The 19,247-nt window shown below is 37.0% G+C and overlaps 1 protein-coding gene across 1 annotated transcript in view; it reads left to right on the top strand.

Annotated features, from left to right (window-relative positions):
• Window positions 1-19,247, top strand: part of mybpc2a (myosin binding protein Ca) — a 34,364-nt gene extending 15,117 nt beyond the window's left edge. The window contains exons 14-26 of the mRNA XM_014992684.2: window positions 696-835; window positions 1,379-1,538; window positions 2,483-2,587; window positions 3,766-3,954; window positions 4,085-4,219; window positions 5,031-5,198; window positions 6,339-6,427; window positions 8,183-8,378; window positions 11,787-11,926; window positions 14,140-14,299; window positions 15,445-15,581; window positions 16,683-16,869; window positions 19,021-19,247. Coding sequence (XP_014848170.2) covers window positions 696-835; window positions 1,379-1,538; window positions 2,483-2,587; window positions 3,766-3,954; window positions 4,085-4,219; window positions 5,031-5,198; window positions 6,339-6,427; window positions 8,183-8,378; window positions 11,787-11,926; window positions 14,140-14,299; window positions 15,445-15,581; window positions 16,683-16,869; window positions 19,021-19,049 — 1,835 coding nt within the window. The 3' untranslated portion in view covers window positions 19,050-19,247. The remainder of the gene's footprint in view (window positions 1-695; window positions 836-1,378; window positions 1,539-2,482; window positions 2,588-3,765; window positions 3,955-4,084; window positions 4,220-5,030; window positions 5,199-6,338; window positions 6,428-8,182; window positions 8,379-11,786; window positions 11,927-14,139; window positions 14,300-15,444; window positions 15,582-16,682; window positions 16,870-19,020) is intronic.

Raw genomic sequence — 19,247 nt, 5'->3', positions numbered from 1 at the left:
TATGCAAAGAGATGCATGACGAAATGTTTCGTAATATTTTATGGACACTTCGGAACGATACACTGCAAAAACACAAAGTCACACCAAGTATTTTGGTCTACTTTTTAGTGCAAATATCTAAATAAGACAAAATTAACTTACAATTAACTGTTCAGCAAGATATAGGAGAAAATAATTCCTTAATATTGATTAAAAAAAATCACTAGCAGAAAATATTTTTCTCATGTTACGAGTGAAGTAATTTTCCAGTATAACTGGTATTACTACTAGCAATGCATAAGCAAAGCTCCATTTTTAGAAAATATGTCTCTTTAAAGCTGTTTTGGGAAAAAAATAAAATCAGGTTCTTAATTATAATTAATCATAGCAACAATATTTTTGAGTTAAAAAAAAGTGTGAAGCTTAAAAAAAAGATCATTTTTTTCCAGTCTTTCCCATAATCAGATCAGCTGGTAGAGATGGAGAAACAGGATGAATTACTAAAATTATTTTACTGTTGTAGACAAAAAAAAAGTGAAACATCGTTTTACATGCAGTTATCCACTATTAAAGCAACAATACACTGTTTGGTAATAAAACATTAAGAATTGAAAGTTAATCAGAACTTTTAAGCAGCCATTAAGATAAGATAAGATAAAATATTCCTTTATTAATTATCTTCATAATTTAAATGATTTTGGATGATCACATGACAGAACCTCCCAAAATCCACCTGAACTTCGGCGGCAGCGGCGATGGGAACGTCGTCACGGTGGTGGCTGGAAACAAACTCCGCCTAGATGTTGAGGTAACGGGAGAACCGACCCCCGTCGTCTCCTGGATGAAAGGAGACCAGGTGAGATTTAAATGTTTTAACCCCCACCTGGTTATGCACTTGTTTTTATTTTGGGAGATAGATTGTTTGTTTACTGATTTTTGGAGCCCAAATAAGCAGTTGAGTGTTTGAGTTTACGCCAAAATCCTGCAGGACAGACGTCAATGACCTGGAACCTTCATCTAAAAGACATTGTATGGAGCTCTGATAGTGCCCAAAAAATCTTGCGCATATATCTTGGTGATTTAAAAGAAAAATCAGTTAAAAATGTCTAAATTTGTTGTATTTTTTTTTTTTACACTGGATTTAAAAAATACAGGAGTCAAAACTTACAATTGGAGTCAAATAAAGCAATTTCTTATTGTTTTTTATATATAATTTGACAAAAGAAATGTGGATACTCCAGAAATGAAAACAACAATTTTAGACACGTGTTAGCTTTATTTTCAGACTAAAATTATTGACATGGAGTTTGTAATTGCAGGGAAAAACTAAATTAGATTTGGCTTTATTATTTTAAATACATTCTTCATAAACACGTTTAAAGGAGGCAGTTTGTGACAGGTGATCTCTGAGAGCGAGGGACGGGTCCGCGTGGAGACGGAGAAGACCATGAGCAGCTTTGTGATCGACGGGGCAGAGAGAGGAGATGAGGGTCCCTACACCATCAATGTGACCAACCCAGTGGGAGAGGACAAGGCCGAACTCTTCATCAAGGTTGTGGGTCAGTTACCGTTTAGTTCTCCGTTTATATCTTTATCTCTTAGCACCTAAAGGTGGGCTATACAAACTTTCTTTTTCACAAAATCATTCTTAGATAATGAGATTTCAGTCTGGTCAGTTCAGAATCATCACTTTAAATCCAAATAACCGTACATATAATTATATAACCGTACATCTCAGAAAAGCAAAAGTAGACCTTCCTTCATAATCAACAAGAATGCAGCAAGTAGTTTCTGGGTGGTAAATCGACAACAAAACATTGTTGTACAGCACGTACTGAGATTAAACTCTTTGTAGTAAGTTTCCGTCAGTAATATTTATCAAGAAAGTTCATCAGCATTATTTTGGCAGCTGCTTACATTCCACCCTCTGCTGTTGCCGACCTTTAATCAAATGAGCAACATCAACCTTTAATTTCCCTTTGGGATCAATAAAGTATTTTTAAATTGAATGTAGCTGTAAAACCAGCTGTCCAAATGTCCTGGAACTCAGTCTAGGTTGCTAGGTTACAAGCGGAACTCTGCCTGGGTTGCTAGGTTACGAGCGGAACTCTGCCTGAGTTGCTAGGTTATGAGCGGAACTCTGTCGGGGTTGCTAGGTTACAAGCAGATCTCTGTTGGGGTTGCTAGGTGAAGGGTTAAATATAGAAGATTTTTGAAACAGCTCATTTTCCAGACCCCAATAAAAATTAACTTATTGCTAAAAACCATCTGTATGTTTTCTTTAGACATTTGGTCTGTTTTTAGAAGCAGTAGAAACCCAAATGGAAGTGAAAAATCCTGTGGATTTTGCATAACAGGTCCCCTTTCAGCTCAAATTAGCAGATATTCCCATATTTGAAAAGCTATGGCGCTGTGGAAAAAAATTAAATGACCTCTAATGTCTTTTTTCTTTTCATCCAAGGACTCATTTTAATCATAGTTTCTCTCTGACTGTAACCTCCAGATATGCCCAACGCTCCCAACAACATCAGGTGCACATCAGTTGGCGAGGACTCTGCCATCATCACATGGGAGCCTCCCTCATTTGATGGCGGCGTTCCTGTTAAAGGTAAATGCTGCTACACGCCTCGTCTGATGTTTCCACATCTGATGTCCTCCCTGGAGAAAACAGCTTCATGATCTAATGGATCTGTTTTCATTTCATCCCAGACTACTCAGATTTACAGTAGAGAGGGAAAGCTTTTGCCTCCTGTATGGATTTCTTCAGTTTTTTCTTTTTCTGTAACACTTACAGGCTTCAGATCATCAAACTAATTTAATATAAAGTTCGATTTTGAAATTATTTCATTGGTTACTGTTACTTGACTAAAATGTCTGAATATTTTATTCAATGAAGAAAGGACAAACATTTTAACCAAAAATATGTGTGAAACACAGACACACACACACCTTCAGTTTATGTCAAAGTGAGACCTCTTTTTCACACACCAGCTTTGTTGATCTAATATTTTTTACCTGGTGAGCCTATTGCATCATTTTGAGACCAAGATTATTATTTATTTATTGTCATTATCCTCTCCTAATGCACATATTACTTACTGTAGGGTTTAATTTTATTCCAAGTTTAGGTTTTGTATTTATTTGTATTATATATATTTTTTTATTTTAGTTCTTAAAATGCTGGAATTTATACATCTGTTTGACGATATCATTTTAAAATATTAAATCAGATTTTATGATCAGTTACTCAGTACTTGAATACCATTTTTACCAAATAATTTTTACTCTTAGTTCAGTAATATTATTGTGAAACATTGATACTCTTACTTGAGTAAAATTTCTGAATATTCCATCCAATACAAGTAACTTTAACAAACATTTTAACCAAAAATATATGAAATATGGATGCACAAGTGGAATTTGTTAAAGTGAGACCTCCTGTTCATACACCAGCTTTGTTGTTGTGTTATTTTCTCTCTGCTGAACTTAGTTACAATATTTACTGTCATTACCTTATTCTAATTTACATATTACTTACTGTAGATATTGATTTTATGTAAAGTTTAATCTTGAGAATATCGATTTGAAAAATGAATGTTTTGTATTTATTTGTAGTAGTTTAATGACGTAATTTTAAGATATTGAATCAGATTTTATTATCAGTTACTCAAGTTTTTACCAAATACTTTTTACTTTTCCTTGAGTATTTTCTTGTACAGCTACTTTTTATTTTTACAAAGTGAAATACTTTTGAAGTCGTGCTCTACCCTCCTCTGCTCGCTGCAGGTTACCTGCTGGAGAGAAGGAAGGTCGGTTCAGCCAGGTGGACCAAACTAAACTTCGACGTTTACGAGTCCACCACCTACGAGGCCAAGAAGATGCTTGAGGGCGTTCTTTACGAGATGAGAGTGTTTGCGGTCAACAGCGTCGGCGTCTCTGAGCCCAGCGCCACCTCCCAGCCCTTCATGCCCATCGGTGCGTCGTTAACGGAGCGGCTAATTAACCCAGGCTTTCCACACGGCGCTCATTCTGACGCAGCTTAACCTGCCTTCCCTTCCCGTTCATTCCAGGTATTAAGGTCTTAATTAGCTCTTGTGTCTCTCAGCCCCCACCAGTGAGCCGACTCGCCTCACTGTGGAGGATCTGACCGACTCTAGCTGTTCACTCAAGTGGCGACCTCCAGAAAAGATCGGAGCCGGCGGCCTCAACGGCTACATCATTGAGTACTGCACAGAAGGAAGTAAATGAAACAAATCTTATCTGAAAGCATAAGACAGTAGTGTGACGTGTTGTATGAGCTTGGCCTGCAACTAATGATTATTTTAGCAATCGATTATTCTATCGATTAATCATTTATTCTGTAGATTAATTGATTATTTTTATCAATTAATCAGTTTTTATATCAGATTTTCAAACATTTGTTGATTAATCGGTTGTGTTGATTAATTAATCATTTTTTATCAATTAATTGGTTATTCTATAGATTAATTGAATAACATTCTGCAGATTTTTCATTTAACAACTTAAGCTTATTGCTAACAGTATTAGAAATACATTTAAAAATACAAATAATTCAATAATAAAATAAACATTGAACGATTGATCATTTGTTGCAAAGGATGCATCTGCAGCAAAAATACTTCTGAAATCAACATTAAGTTCAGACCTTTCTGCTTGACTTTAAGGAAATAAATAAGTCTTACCTAAGGTGAAACACTGAGTCAATCAGGAACAAATCAAAATGCATTTTGATTATTATTTTATTAAGAAATTAAGCAAAGAATATGAGGAGTTTTTTACATATTTAAAGGCAAATGAGCTTTATTTTATTTTTTTTTATCTTGAGTGCAAAATGTTTTTTTTTAACTGCTTTGGCTTATTTACTGTTTTTACAGAAAATGACTTACTCTAGTTTATGATTAATCGATTACTAAATGAGTTACATATTTCAGTAATCGATTAATCGTTTCAGCCTTAGTTTGAGCTGATGCTCCTTGATGCTGATGCTGTTTATTTGCTGTCAGGGTTTGATGAATCCTCTGTTTTCCCAGGTGACCAGTGGGTGCAGGCCAACAAGGAGCCGGTGGAAATGAGCCAGTACACGGTGAAGGGCCTCCCCACCGGGGACAAGATGCTGTTCAGAGTGTTTGCAGTGAATGTCGCTGGACGCAGCCCCCCCGCCACGCTGGCTCAGGCCGTCACCATCAGGGAGGTCGTAGGTAAAGGACTCACTTAATGTAGCTTAAAATTCCCTGAGCAACAAGTTTTAGGCTTTTTTCTTAAGTTTTTCTCTAGTTTGTTTTAGAGCTGCAGCAATTAATCATGATTAATCGATTATTGAAATAATCGTCAACTTATTTAGTAATTGATTAATCGTTAACTGCAGGATACAGACTCAAAAAATATTTTTTATTAAATAATAACATATTCAGAGGAGTGACTAAACCAAAACAGTGGAGAAAATTTACACATTTTGTGTTTAAGACAAAAAAAACTTTCTCTTTAAATATGTTCTACCCAGAACTCTGCAAATGACAGTTTTAGCTCCACCTGGTTCAAATTGTGTAAACAAAATCTGCTATTAAGGACCTTTTGCCACCAAATTATTGATATATTAATGTTAAATTAATGCTAAATCAAGCAGAAAGGGGTACGATTTTCATGGTAGAAGTATTTTTTAGCTGCAGATGCAGCAAATGCAAATAAAATGTTTTCTTATTTAAAAAAAGAATTGCATTATTTTTTATTTGCATCTTTTAATGTTTTTCTGATATTGTATCCAGAAGGCTTAAATGGATACATGGAAATCCTGCAGAATGTGCCACTTTTTAAAAATCCAACTAATCGATTAATTGTCAAAATAATCGATTAATCGTCAGAATAAGATAAGATCTTTGGATCTTCCAATGGCTCATCATCTCTTTTTTCTAAAATTTCTAACTAATGATTTAAAAAAATAATAATTACAAATTCAGATTTTAGCAGTTTTCCATATTTTTACTGGATTTCCACAACAGAAAAGCACTAAAACTGGATCAGTTGTTCTTGTCATCAGGTTGGAAACTATTTTCTTTTATAATAATTTAATTTTCCATTTGTATCAAAATCCAATAGAAGAAAATGTTTTAAGTCATTCAAAAGCTTCACGTTTTTTGTGTTTTTTATCTTTTTTGACAACAAATGTCCTATCTTAAAGATTATAAGTTGTCTTTTTTCGAGCGATCGTGTGATATTTTCAGCTCTGCTTATCTTGACTGGGAGCAAAAACGTCTCTTTGGATTGTTAAGGTTGCAAACCTCTGGATTAATGTTGGGGACATTAACGCCTCTCTTATTAGCGCGATCCGTCTTTTCATGCAGAAAATCCAAAGATTAGACTCCCTCGCAACCTGAGATCCAAGATCTTCAAAGCTGTGGGGGAGAAGGTGAACCTGGTCATCCCTTTCCAGGTAAAACTGACTGCTTTGTTCGTTTGTTTTCCTTACACGCAGAGGTTTCATGTTTGCAGATCAAAGCCTCTTCGACTGCATTTGAACATAACAGGAAAACCTTTTGGACTCAAATCAACCCTTAATTATTATGTTTAGCCTGAAAGTTTCAAATGTTTCTGGAAGAATCAACTTTATGCTTTATTGTAAAGAGGTAAGCAAGTTATTAATATGGACTCTTTACAAATAAAAATCAGAAAATGCATCTAGAACTGAGCAACTAATAGTGGTTCATGTATTTTTGTTAATGTATCAAAAGGTTTAAGTCATCAGTACTTTAGTACATCATGTATCCTGATTAATGCTCTAGTTATTATTAATCAAAATAAACTCTAAAGATGTGGGTTTTAAAGGATCTCAGTGTTTCAGCTGTTTTGCAGTTTTCTAGAAGTTTGTTCCAGATTAGAGAAAAATAAAAACTGAAGTCTGAATGCTTAAGAACAGGAGATTTAATTTAAGGATGACTGAGTGAAACCAGGAGGGAGAAAATGGAGCAAGAACAAGAGAGGCCCCAAAACAGAACCCTGTGGAACACCAGAGAGGTGTTTCCAGAAACATCCAGTGCAAACGTCTTGGTGCACTTGAAATAAGACAAAACTAACTTAGAGTAACTTTTTAGAGCAATAAATTAGCTTGATTTATGCCAATAATTCCTCTATATTGATGAATCTCTCATGTTATAAATGAAATAATCTGGAAGTAGAATCTTTTCATAAATTTTACTGAATTATTGACCTAAACTCCTATTTCTTGATAAAAGTTACGTTTAAGTCAGTTTGTCTTATTTCAAGTGTGCTCAGATATTTGTAGTAGAAATTAGACCAAAGACACCTGGTAGATTGTTGTGTTTTTCCAGTGTAAAGCCCCATGCAGCAGCATCAAATGATAAACGGCATCAAAAGCTGAAGTCGGGTCCAACATTTACCTGCCTCAAAATATCATTACAGCCTCCAAGAAAAGCCGTTTCAGTTAAAACTCTGACTGAAAGCAGCCCAGAATCAAGAGTTTACATCTTAAACACAATGTTCTCTGCTTTATTTCTGCAAGAATCTGCTGAAAAATGCAGCAAATTATCTAAAAAAACGACTGTGCAACAGATGCAGGCACATTTTCTCGTGTGTTTTGGATACTAAAAGAACCAACAACTGAGATTCCCCCTGATGGCTGCATTTTCTTTGTTTCATCTCCTGGAACAAAAATCCGTTTTGTAAATATCGCCTGCAACAGAGAGAGAGAGCAAGAGCTTTAAAGGCGCGAGGACAACTACAGCATCTGACAACAACTTGCAAACGATGGCGCTGGTAAAGAACGCAAGCGGCAAAAGGCTTGTTGTAAACGAAAATAGACAAGAAGAAAGTGATTCAGAAGAGGAAGATGAGATGGAGAACGAAGCTGCATGATGATCTCCAGAGACGGAGAGAGCTTCAACCGTTCTGTCGTCTTATATAAGAGGCGGACATTTTGCTCCTGGAGCTGTTTTTGTTCCAATAAAACTGGAGAAATATCCAACCCGATTTTACTGCCACTGCTGTTTACAGTCCAGCGGAAAATAAATCCACCCTCTTTGTATTTACATACCAGGACACATTTAAAATAGTTAGAAAACGTCTTAAATCTAACATGAAAAACGTGTCTGTGCGTCTGAGAGGAAGAAAGAGGGACAGTTGGTGCTTTTCACCTTTACGGTTCTTCTTTAACGTATTCGTGTGACTGCAGGGAAAACCTCGACCCGTCGTGACTTGGTTCAAAGACGGAGCCCTGATGGAGGACAAATCCGTGGGAACTCGCACCAGCGAGGTGGACACCATCCTGTTCATCCGCTCTGCAGAGCGGAGACATTCAGGGACGTACACCCTGTCTGTCCAGGTCGAGGACAAGACGGACAGCGCAGACCTCGAGATCCAGGTCGTAGGTCAGTCACTAACGCCACCCAGCATGACAGCCGACGATCCAGATTAACTGCTGGATCATATCAGGGCATTACAGATGGAAAAGAAGGTGTACATTCCTGCCAAAAAACTCTGAAATTTTGAAGTTGATCTCAGGAATTTTCTAGAAAACCCTGGAAATTTCTGAGTTTAAGTCAAAAATTTGCAAAGGAAACCCCTGACATTTTTACATTAATCTGAGAAGTTTTCTTTAAAAAAAAAAAAAGTCAGAATTTAAAAAATTTTAAAATTTTAACTTTTTAAACTTGGAAAATTTTAAAAAATTGTAACATTTTTTTTTCTAGAAGGTTTATGAGATCAATGTAAAATTTCTCAGTGTTCCTGGAAATTTTTCAGTTTTTTGGAGCTTGGAAAGTTCAAATTTTTTTTTCTATTAAATTTCTGAGTTTAACTTCAGAATTTGACTTTTTTCCAGCAAATTTTCCACTTTTGGAGCTCAGAAATATCCGTGTATATATATATATATATATTTAGTTTATAAAGTAGCTCCTGCAGAAAGGGAAATACTTGATTACTAAATAATTTGCGACAGCTTTACTTTAGGAACCTGCAAAGCCTTGCAGATTTCAACTCTTTTAGTTATTTTTCTGTTTTTCTTCTTAAACTCATCACCTGCGTGACATTTGCCCTCCTTGTGTTGCATGTTCTCTCATTAGGATTAGCTCATCACGCTTGTTCCAATTTCACAAGGTACAAGATTAGGAACCTGTTTCCAAATCTGAGACATGTCGAGATTTCTCCTCCAAACTTGATGATAATTCCTCATTTCCTGATCCGAGGGACGTGCGACTAAAAGTAGCGAAGCTTCAAAGAGCTCATTCCCCTCTGAGACGTAATCCTAACTCCGCCGCCGCTCCTCCATCCTGCAGGGCTCGTCTCCGTGGGCCGGGGCTCCTTGGGGATTATTTGCACGTTGACTCGGATTAGGGTTGGATTTTGAGGGCGACTCTGTCACTTAGCGGAGCTGGGAAGGTTGAGCTAATGAGAGGCTCAGATGGCGCCCCCTCCCTGGATGATCCGTCACCACGCTGAGGACTGCAGGAGCAGCAGAGTGAGATTGATGATAAACGCTCGGCGATGCCGTACAGTGCTCCGCTGCTGCGCTGACACACAGACCACACAGACGAGAGAATAATAACAGGCTTCATTCTTCTTCTTTGTGATGCAAAGCATGCTGCTGCTTTGCCAGTTTTCCTTTCTCTGTCTTCCCTTGATCCCTTTTCTTTGCTAAACTAATCTGCCAATCTCTCTAATCTGTCTAATCTGTCAAATCTCCGCCGCTGCAACTGTTGATTTTTGCCTCTCTTTGGGATTTCTCTTCGTCTCAGAGCCGTCTGGCAGAGTTTATCCTTCACTTCTGACAAATCTGTCGTGGTTCTGTTGGACCTTACATCAGCCTTCGACACGGTGGAGCATTCTGTCCTTCTGATTCGTTTAAAACTCGCTGTCGGTATCCGTGGCTCTGCGCTGCAGCGGCTTACTTCCTATTTAACAGAACATCCTCTATGTTTTGTGTGGAGTGCCACAGGGCTCCGTCCCTGGATCCCTTCTCTTTTCCCTTTGTGTCCTGCCTCTAGATCAGTGGTTCTTAACCTGGGTTTGATCGAACCCCAGGGGTTCGATGAGTCGGTCTCAGGGGTTCGGCGGAGCCTCTGCCGCGGAGGTAAAGACGAACTATGTAAAGTCGTGATGACGCCCCGCTTTGCCATCACTTGATGCAGAGGATCACGTTACATTGCTGAGCCAATCAGAGCTGTGGAGGAGCATTGATTGAAGGAGCTCCACTCAGCGTGGATTTGAATTTGTGTCTTTAATTACTTCAGCAAAACTCACAGTTTTTACCAAATTCTGTAGCTTTCGGTGTACTTATAAATCTGCTCCTTAGTGCATCTTTTTGGGGTTGGTACTGCCTCTAGTGGTGTGGGGGTGGTAACATTACTAAATCAGAATACCGCAAAGTTTTTATTATTTATTGTAAATTTTTCATTCTCTTAAGAATGTAGATCTAATTAAATGACCTTAAAGTGGTTCCAGTTTCTCTCGATGGCCAACCTGTAGAAACTGTGGCAGATTTTAAATACCTTGGCTCGTTCCTGGACAGTCAGCTCAACTTTGCTGAAACACTGACTATATTTTGAAGAACTGTTCTCAGAGACTCTACCTTTTAAGAAGACTTAGTGAAATTGGGGGGAAAAAATCATATTTTATTTATCACTACAGAAGGGTTCAGTGAATGCGCATATGAAACTGGTGGGTTCGGTACCTCAAAAAATGTTAAGAACCACTGCACTAGGAGAAGTTAGATCTGCGCACAAACTGTCCTTCAAACGTTATACAGATGACTTACAAAATTGTTGGTCTCTTAAAGCAGGACCTCTTATGCAAAATACATATTTTGGACATTTTTGTTCTTCTGTTTAGGTTCCCACTGCTTCTAAAAACAATCAAAGTGCTTAAAAAACACTGACAGTTTATTAGTTAATGTTTTTTGGTGACCAAAAAGTCTCCGGATTGTAACGTCACAAATCGCCAGGTGCTGCCCCTCACCTAGCAACGCCGGCAAAGCCCAGCCCGTTACCTAGCAACCCCGTCACCTAGCAACCCAAGCAGAGTTCCAGCGAAAGACTGAATGTATCTTATTTGGTGAGAAACATATGTGAGTGTCCTGACTTTTAAGCTAAGTAAAACTGTCAAAAACCAAGAGGTAAGATTTGATCAGGAGTTTAGATTTGCTGACCAGTTAGATCTTTCTTTAAAAGATTAATAAAAAATAAAAAGACTGTCCTTCCACCGTTAAATCTTTCGTTAAACCTGTTAAAGTTAAATCTGTTTTTAAAACATCTAACTTTGGTTTGAAAGATTTACTTTCACTGACTTGAAGAAGGCCATTCATGTGTTTGTTAGTTTTAGATTCGATTATTGAAGTGGATTTATAATGGTGACCCTATGGCTACCAGGTAGCGTAGCAACATTTTTTCCTTATTTTTAATGTTGTTTTCTTTTTCTTGTGATGAAATTTTTACTATAAAGTGCTTCGGTCACCTTATGGCTGGACAATAAATCAATAACGATATTGTGATAGAAACGTGATCAATAACGTGATCAAACGACGTGGAGTGAAATCTGTGGATAAAGCAGGAACCAGTTTGGCAGTAATTCAGATATTTAACAAAAAAACTGATCAATAATTATGGATATCAAGTGATGTGAAATGCTTATATCATAAGTTCTTCAGCCATATCGTCCAGTCCTGGGTCACCTGAGTTGGTCGTTGATAAGCTCTATATAAATCAATCCGTTAATGAGTCAGATTAGCTGCGTTTCAGCTTAAATGCTGCCACTCACCTCTGTCTGCGTTGCGATCTCTCCAGAGAAGCCCGGCCCGCCCATCAATGTTCACGTCACCGACGTCTGGGGCTTCAACGCCGCGCTGGAGTGGAAGCCACCCAAAGATGACGGCAACTGCGAGATTATCGGCTACACCGTCCAGAAATGTGACAAGAAGACGAAGGTATGCATGAAGGAGGAACAGTCCCAGTGTATTGTGGGTAAATCTACCAGTTAAAGCAACCGCCAGCTAAACCGCTCCTATGCTGACGATGTCGTTGTTTGGATCTTATGTTAGGGTTATGTTTGTCTTGGTATTACGCAGAGGTGAGTAGAGAAGTCAAAAATCACTGAGTAACAGCTGTAATGTACTTTACTGCTTATAAATTAAGAGGTAAGAGGTCTTAAGCTTGTGGCTTGTTTGTTGTTGTCATAGCAACTGTCATGGCAGTTAGTTACGAATACCTATCAACATGGCCGTCAGCTACAAAGTTGCCAAAAGTGTGAGAGCTACCTATACAGGACAGCAGAATCCACTACACGGAGGGTGGTTGACAGCACTAAGACCCGCCTCCTGGCTCTGATTGGTTGTTTTTAGTTAGCAACTGGCTCAAGAAGATCAACAAACATCTCCCATAGATTAGTGGCATGCTCTCTCGTATTTCCCTCTTTGGAAAGAGACAATTAATTACAGATTACAAATTTTAATGCAAATAATTATTTCTTGACATTCATCGGTTCCAAACAGTTAACAAAAATATCTTTGTTGTTCAAAAATTCAGCACCAAAAAGTGTCTTTGAATTAAAAATGTTGCTTATTTTGTGATTAATTAATTACAGACCCTGTGATTGACTCAACTAATAATACATATATTTCTGAAGATGATTGTTCCTCTGGATAAATGTAGTCAAAGTTAAAAGTATTTCTCTAAAATCACAGAAGCACGTCCATGTTGGACGGCTTGTTTCATATTTATACACCAATTAGTTTCTCCCTGGATGCTCAGGATAATAGTAGCGTATAAATCAAATCTGCTGTAATGGTTAAAGTGAGTCTTTATTTATTTTCACACTGCATCACTTCTTTAAAATGTTTCTGTGAAAAATGCCAGAGCTCCTTCATTTCAAACCACGAACCATTAAAATAAAAATACAGCCAGTCTCCGGATTCCAGCCGCAGTTTCGTTCTGCAGCAGATTGTAATATTTTCATTTTGAGTAAAAGGCTGTAATTGATACATATTAAACCATAATTTAAATGACTGCATGTAACACAAAAGATATTAAACCCACAAAGAATTATTACCCAATTAAGCAGCCCTCTGCGCCTCTGCAGAGACTCATTCTGCTTTTCATTTCATGGATTTTAGTTTTCTGACTCTGAATGCTTCGTTTCACTCATGTTTGCGCTGGAAATGTTAGCAGCTTCATATTCCTAAGAGTCTTCGCTGCACAACCAAATTACAGAGAAACACAGTTATCCAGGCTGCTGTTGAACATGGAATCAACCAGCAACAACTAGTTCTTAGAAAGATTCAACTTTTAAGCTGCATTGTTGTTGTTTTTAGCTGCTTCTTCCTCTCATCTGTGCTTGCTTGGTTACAAGTTAGCGTCAATATATGTTGTATAAATCTACAGCAAAATGGATTGAAAAAACATTGATAGGTAAAAGTAATAGAATTGGAAAGTATTTAAAATAATTAGGTTCATGAGTTTGCTGCTCTAGATAATGCTAATGTGAGCTAGCACAATGCCAGGCCGGAAAGACATCAGCACAATCCGTAGTGTTAGCTTAGTTTCATGTGTGCTGAAAGAAATGCTTCCAGGAGGGTGTTTCTGTTTCTTTATTCTGTTTGTATTTCATTATAATAAAGAATAGTGTGTGATTTAAATAGAATAACAACAAATAGATTAAAAAAGCTGTTTAGTTGCATTTTGCTAGACTGTTTTAACCATTTATAAACATTTTGTGATGAAAAGATTATTTATAAATGTGTGTCGGATACTTTTCTGCTCACATTTGTCATGAAGCTGCTTTTAGGTTTAATCCCTGTTTGTTCAGATTTGTTCTTTAAATCTCATCACTGGTCAAAATTCAATAAACTAATCAAACAATCAGGCTGGAAAATGTTCAGAGAAATTATAAAATTAGCATCGTAAATGTTACCACAAGACAATTTAAAAGATTATGAAAAAATAATGCATTAAGCTGCAATGGCCCAGTCAAAGTCCAAATTTTAATGCTTTTCAGCAAATTAGAGTAGCTCGAAGCTGAGTTATCGTTCCAAACAGTGGATTTACCAGCTTCTCCTGTGAATTTTCTAGACTCAGAAATGATTAGATTATTAGAAGGAGATGGAGTAACTGTACAGGCCTGGACTTCCTGTCTCCGGCTCAGGAGTGGTTCACTGTCCACGAACACAACCGCAGGCTCAGCTGCACCGTGTCCGACCTGGTCATGGGGAACGAGTACTCCTTCCGAGTGTTCACCGAAAACATCTGTGGCCTCAGCGACGACGCCGGCATCAGCAAGAACACCGCCGTCATCGACAAAACAGGTGAAGAGATCCCTGCAAACCGCCGCCGCGCTCAGAAACAAAACAAAAACCAAAAACACAAACCAGAAACTGGGATCTGGTTTTCAAAAGAAAAGAAAGACCTGGGGCCGTTTGTGAAGTTACAGTCACATTTTGTGTTTATTACCAGGTTATTTTTGAGTCATATTTTCACCATTAATGTCACAGTTTAAAACTAAATATTTAATTAGCTAACAAAGTTTACAAACTAAATATTTAGCTTAGTTTGCAAGCCAGATGTTTAGCTTCAAATTAAATATTTATCTCACCAGTGGAATATTTAGTTTGAAGCTACATATTTAGCATGCTAACTAAATATTTAGCTTATTGCTAAGTATTTAGCTTACTAGCTAGTCAGTTTGATGGAGAGCAATTAACTTTCTAGCTAAATATGCAACTTGGAGTAAATATATAGCTTGATAACTAAATATCTACTTTGATATTAATAAGTATTTAGCTGACGAGCTAAACCATTTAAAGCTAAATATTTAGCTTAATAGCCAGATACACAGTTGGAAGCAAAACATTATGCTTCCTAACTAAATATTTAGTTTTATGCTAACTTAGCTTGGTAGCTAAATAATTATTTGAAGCAAAATATTTAACTTGTTACCCAAATACATAGTTTGAAGCTAGATATTTAGCCTGCTAATTAAATACATAGCCAGAAAGCTAAATATTTAGCTTGCTAACTAAATACATAGCTTGAAACTAGATTTAGAACTAAACTAAATATTTTGTTAGCAAACTGAATATTTAGCTAACAGGCTAAATCTTTAGCTTTCAAACTATATTTATAAATATGTAAAAGTCAGCTTCCAAAAAGTAGCTGAAGGACTAGAAGCCAACAAGCTGTGATCACTCCAAGAAGAAAAAGGACAAGAATTCGTCAGAAGGCGATTTGTAGCAGGTCAAAGGTCAACTCTTTGACTTTTAAGCTAATAAAAACATGACTGCTAATGGATGAAACCGTGAAACACCCAGGACTCTTCAGAGAGAATAATTTCTAGGAGAATCAGCAAAGCTTTGTGTCCTGGTAAAATTAAAACTCTTGTTTCTGTGTTGCAGCAAACTTTGGTTTTCACTTTGCAGGTTGAGGTTTTTTAACGTGTTTTTTTTCTGCTTAGGTTTGCTCTACCAGCCCAAAGCTTTCACGGAGACGGACATGAACCGATCTCCCAAATTCACGGCTCCTCTGGTGGACCGGAGCGTGATCGCTGGCTACACCACCGCCATCAGCTGCGCCGTGCGCGGCTACCCCAAGGTACCAACCTCATTAAAACCACAAAGGAACGTTTTTATGGATTTAGGGACTTTATCTGAATTAAAGCAAAACTGCTTAAAAAACTCAAACAGGTTAGTCAGAAAATAACTAAACTATGTAATCTGTGTTTTTATCACTGTAAACATTTGGAGGCATGTATGGAACCATAAGTATTACTGCAAATAAACATAACAATTAACAAGAATTTCATTGTAAATTCATAAATATAAATAAATCATACCTTATAGTGTGTTAAGAAAAATAATAAAAACATTAAATGTATTAAATTTCTTCTTAAAATTGACTAAAATCTCTTCTTTTTCTTATAAAAATCACAGAAAAATTAAAGAATGAAAATAAACAAATTAGTCATTTTTACTGATGTTAAAGTAAATAAAATTACCTTAAAAACAATAATTTCTAAGATCTAAAAATATAAAGTTTTACATTCCATTAACATTATTTATCATCAAAACGTAATTATTATTATTTAAATTTTCATACTTTGTTTATTTGTGATTATTACAAGAAGAAAAAGCTGATATTTTATAACATTTTATGTAAATATTTGATGAAAGTATTGATTTTATTGTGGAAATGCTCATTTTTAATTTAATTTGGTTTTATTACTTATTTTTTTAATAATCACTTGTCATATTTTATATTCACATTAACAAATAAATAAAAATAAAGTTTAATTATTTTGTCTTAGCAACACAAAAATAAAACAGACAAAAACAGAAAATTTTAATGTGTATTTAAAAAATGTAAATCAGTTGTAATTTTGGTAACTGAAGTTTTCTGTAGAGACGTAATGTGAGCATGAAGTGAGGATAAACAGCAGCAGCAGCGTAAACCTGAGGGAAATGAGGGGGAAGTGATTGCAGCTCGCGGCGACGGCGGCTGCAGCCTCCTGCATCCATTTTACCTCCTCCGGCTGCAGCGCCGCGTCTCATGTTTCCTGTGTTTTACGAGTCAAACTGTGAGCAGAACAATAAAAGGCTTTTGATGTCAGGAGTGTGTTTTCACGTCAGCAGCCTGAGCGGAAAGATCAGAAACACAAACGTTGACCTAATTTCACGTTTTCCCTCCCCAACGCAGCCGAAGATCATCTGGATGAAGAACAACATGGCCATCGATGGCGACCCCAAGTTTCTGATGCAGAACAACCAGGGCGTGTTGACCCTGAACATCCGCAAGGCCAGTCTGTTCGACGGCGGCCGCTACTCCTGCAGGGCCGTCAACGACCTGGGGGCCGACGAGGTGGAGTGCAAGCTGGAGGTTCGAGGTGCGAATTTCCTTTCAAATGTCTACAAAACAAACCAAACGCAATGTTGTTTCCAAGGTGACCCTTCACATGTGACGACACGCTCTGCGTAACTCCGCCCCCTGCGCCATAATGGCCGTCTAAACAACCAACGCCTCCTTTAAAGCCCGTCTAGAAACAGACGTCTGTGACCTGATGTTGCTTGATTTCACTTTAAAAATGGTCGCAGGGTGCTGCCCGGTCGGTTCAGCAAACAGACAAGGGAGGAACTTGTCATTTTATTAAATAAAATAAATTAATTTCCTTTTAATGAGGAAAGATACGCAGTGATGGATAACAGCCGTCACTCATAATGACAGTCAGCCCTCGGCGTAAACGTGGATTTACAGCAAACACTTTTTTACAAGGTAAGATTAACGTTCATAAGCTTTATAAGTGAGTATAATTATAAAGATATCAAATGTTGCATCATGGAGAAGGAAGGCGTCTACACGTAACCATGGAGACAATGACGCACCGTCATGTAGCCTAGCGTGTTTGGAAAAAACTGGTTAGCATCTCGTCTTTTGTACGTTTTTAATGCTGCTCTGGTGGAACGCAGTTTATGACATAGTGATATAAATCATGTGGTGTGAATTCAGGTGAAGTTGGTAATTTGATAACACATCAGGAGGGAGGAGTTATGGGTCGGTTTCTAAGCTAGCCATTTCCAACTTTTGTAAATATCACCGTCTATGATCCCCAACCAGGTGAGTTACATTCAAAGACAAATTAGCTCGACTCAAACAAGTAGAAGCCAAGAATAAACTGGGAAAAACAATTTTGGAAAACAATTTCAGTGACTCTGATCAATACTTCTGTCCTCGCTTCCGATGTCCATCATGGCGCCTCCAAGGATTTAGTGACGTAGTTGCAAAGGGTCAATACTCACCTCCCAAGCAGCCAGGCTTTGTTTTAATCCTATTAGATGTCTTAAAGTTCACATTTTGATCTTCATTTTGGGATTCAACTGTTTCCAAAAACTGTCCAAACACTTAAAAAAAAACACCAACCTGGTTTTTGGAAATAATTTAATGTTAATGGAAAACAAGCTGTTAAAAAAAAAAAATTCAGGCAGCTCAACTACGTTTGTGCACTAAAATTTTTATTTGTGCTGCTTCTCCTTTGAAAATATTTATAATGACCTCTGGAAAAAAATTTATTAGTATATTTGATTTGACACAAACAAAAACTTTTACTGCACAAACATTTGACACCAAATTCGTTAGATATGAAGAAGGTAACGGGGGGCATCTTCACTCAGGTCTGTCTTGCCGTTACCTAGCAACCCCAGCAGAGTTCCGCCCGTTACCTAGCAACCCCAACAGAGTTCCAGTTCGTTTATACATGTAAAATTATACAGTAAAACCAGTAACTGTGCCTTTAATAGAAATTGGCCAATTTTCTCTTATAATCAGAAGGTCAAATGCTAAAAGGAAACAGATTTTCTATTTTGAATGTTTTGAGACAGCAAACAGTTTTACTTTTCCAATATTAAGTAGGTTTAATTTAATAAAACTTATTTGGGAATTTATGCTAATTTGTAGATTAGCATAAATTATAATATACAAATTAGATTTGTAGATCTAATTTAATATTACACAGTGGGTAATATCAAAAGATATCTATAAATATAGACATTTTCCGTTGTGAGAGGGAGACATTACATTATTTTTGAAAAACCAATTTGTCCCCGCACTGCAAAAACACCAAATCTTACCAAGTATTTTTGTGTAGTTTATAGTGCAAATATTTTAGTTTACTTTAAATAAGACAAAACTAACTTAGAAGAAACTTTTCAGCAACAAATATTGTTTTAAGTAAATAATTCCTTAATACTGATGAAAAATACTAGTTTCATAGGCAGATTATTTTACTTATAAAAAGACATTTTTCCCATGTTATAAGTCAAATAATCTGCCAATATTAAATAATTTAAAAAGCTCATATATTAGTTTTGTCTTATTTCAAGTGAACTAAGATATTTGCACTAGAATCTAGAACAGAAATACTTGGTGAAAGTCGGGTTTTTACGTTGTATTGAGTTTGTTGATGTAAGCTGACATCACGGGGGCTATGAATACTTTTGCACAGCACTGTGTGTATTTGACTTGGTGGTTTTTGTTTCCACAGTTCTGCAGGAGAAGGCGGAAGAGAAATGAAGCGCCAGAGGACACAGTCCAACGGAAACAGTAAATGGATTATGTATAACAGGATAGTCATGAATAAATATGATCAGAACAGATCATGCTTCACTTCTGCTGTGACCAATCAGAATCGAGCCGCAGAAAGCCGCCATCTTCCCCCCCGCCTTGAAGCGGACCTGTCGCTGAACTGTTATAAAACATCCATTACCACTG

The sequence above is a fragment of the Poecilia mexicana genome, unplaced genomic scaffold (assembly GCF_051168715.1).
Source record: "Poecilia mexicana isolate PSO_F unplaced genomic scaffold, ASM5116871v1 scaffold_8, whole genome shotgun sequence".
Classification (NCBI taxonomy): domain Eukaryota; kingdom Metazoa; phylum Chordata; class Actinopteri; order Cyprinodontiformes; family Poeciliidae; genus Poecilia; species Poecilia mexicana.
Note: the sequence above shows the minus strand (reverse complement) of the source record. Positions and strands in the feature narration are given on the sequence as shown.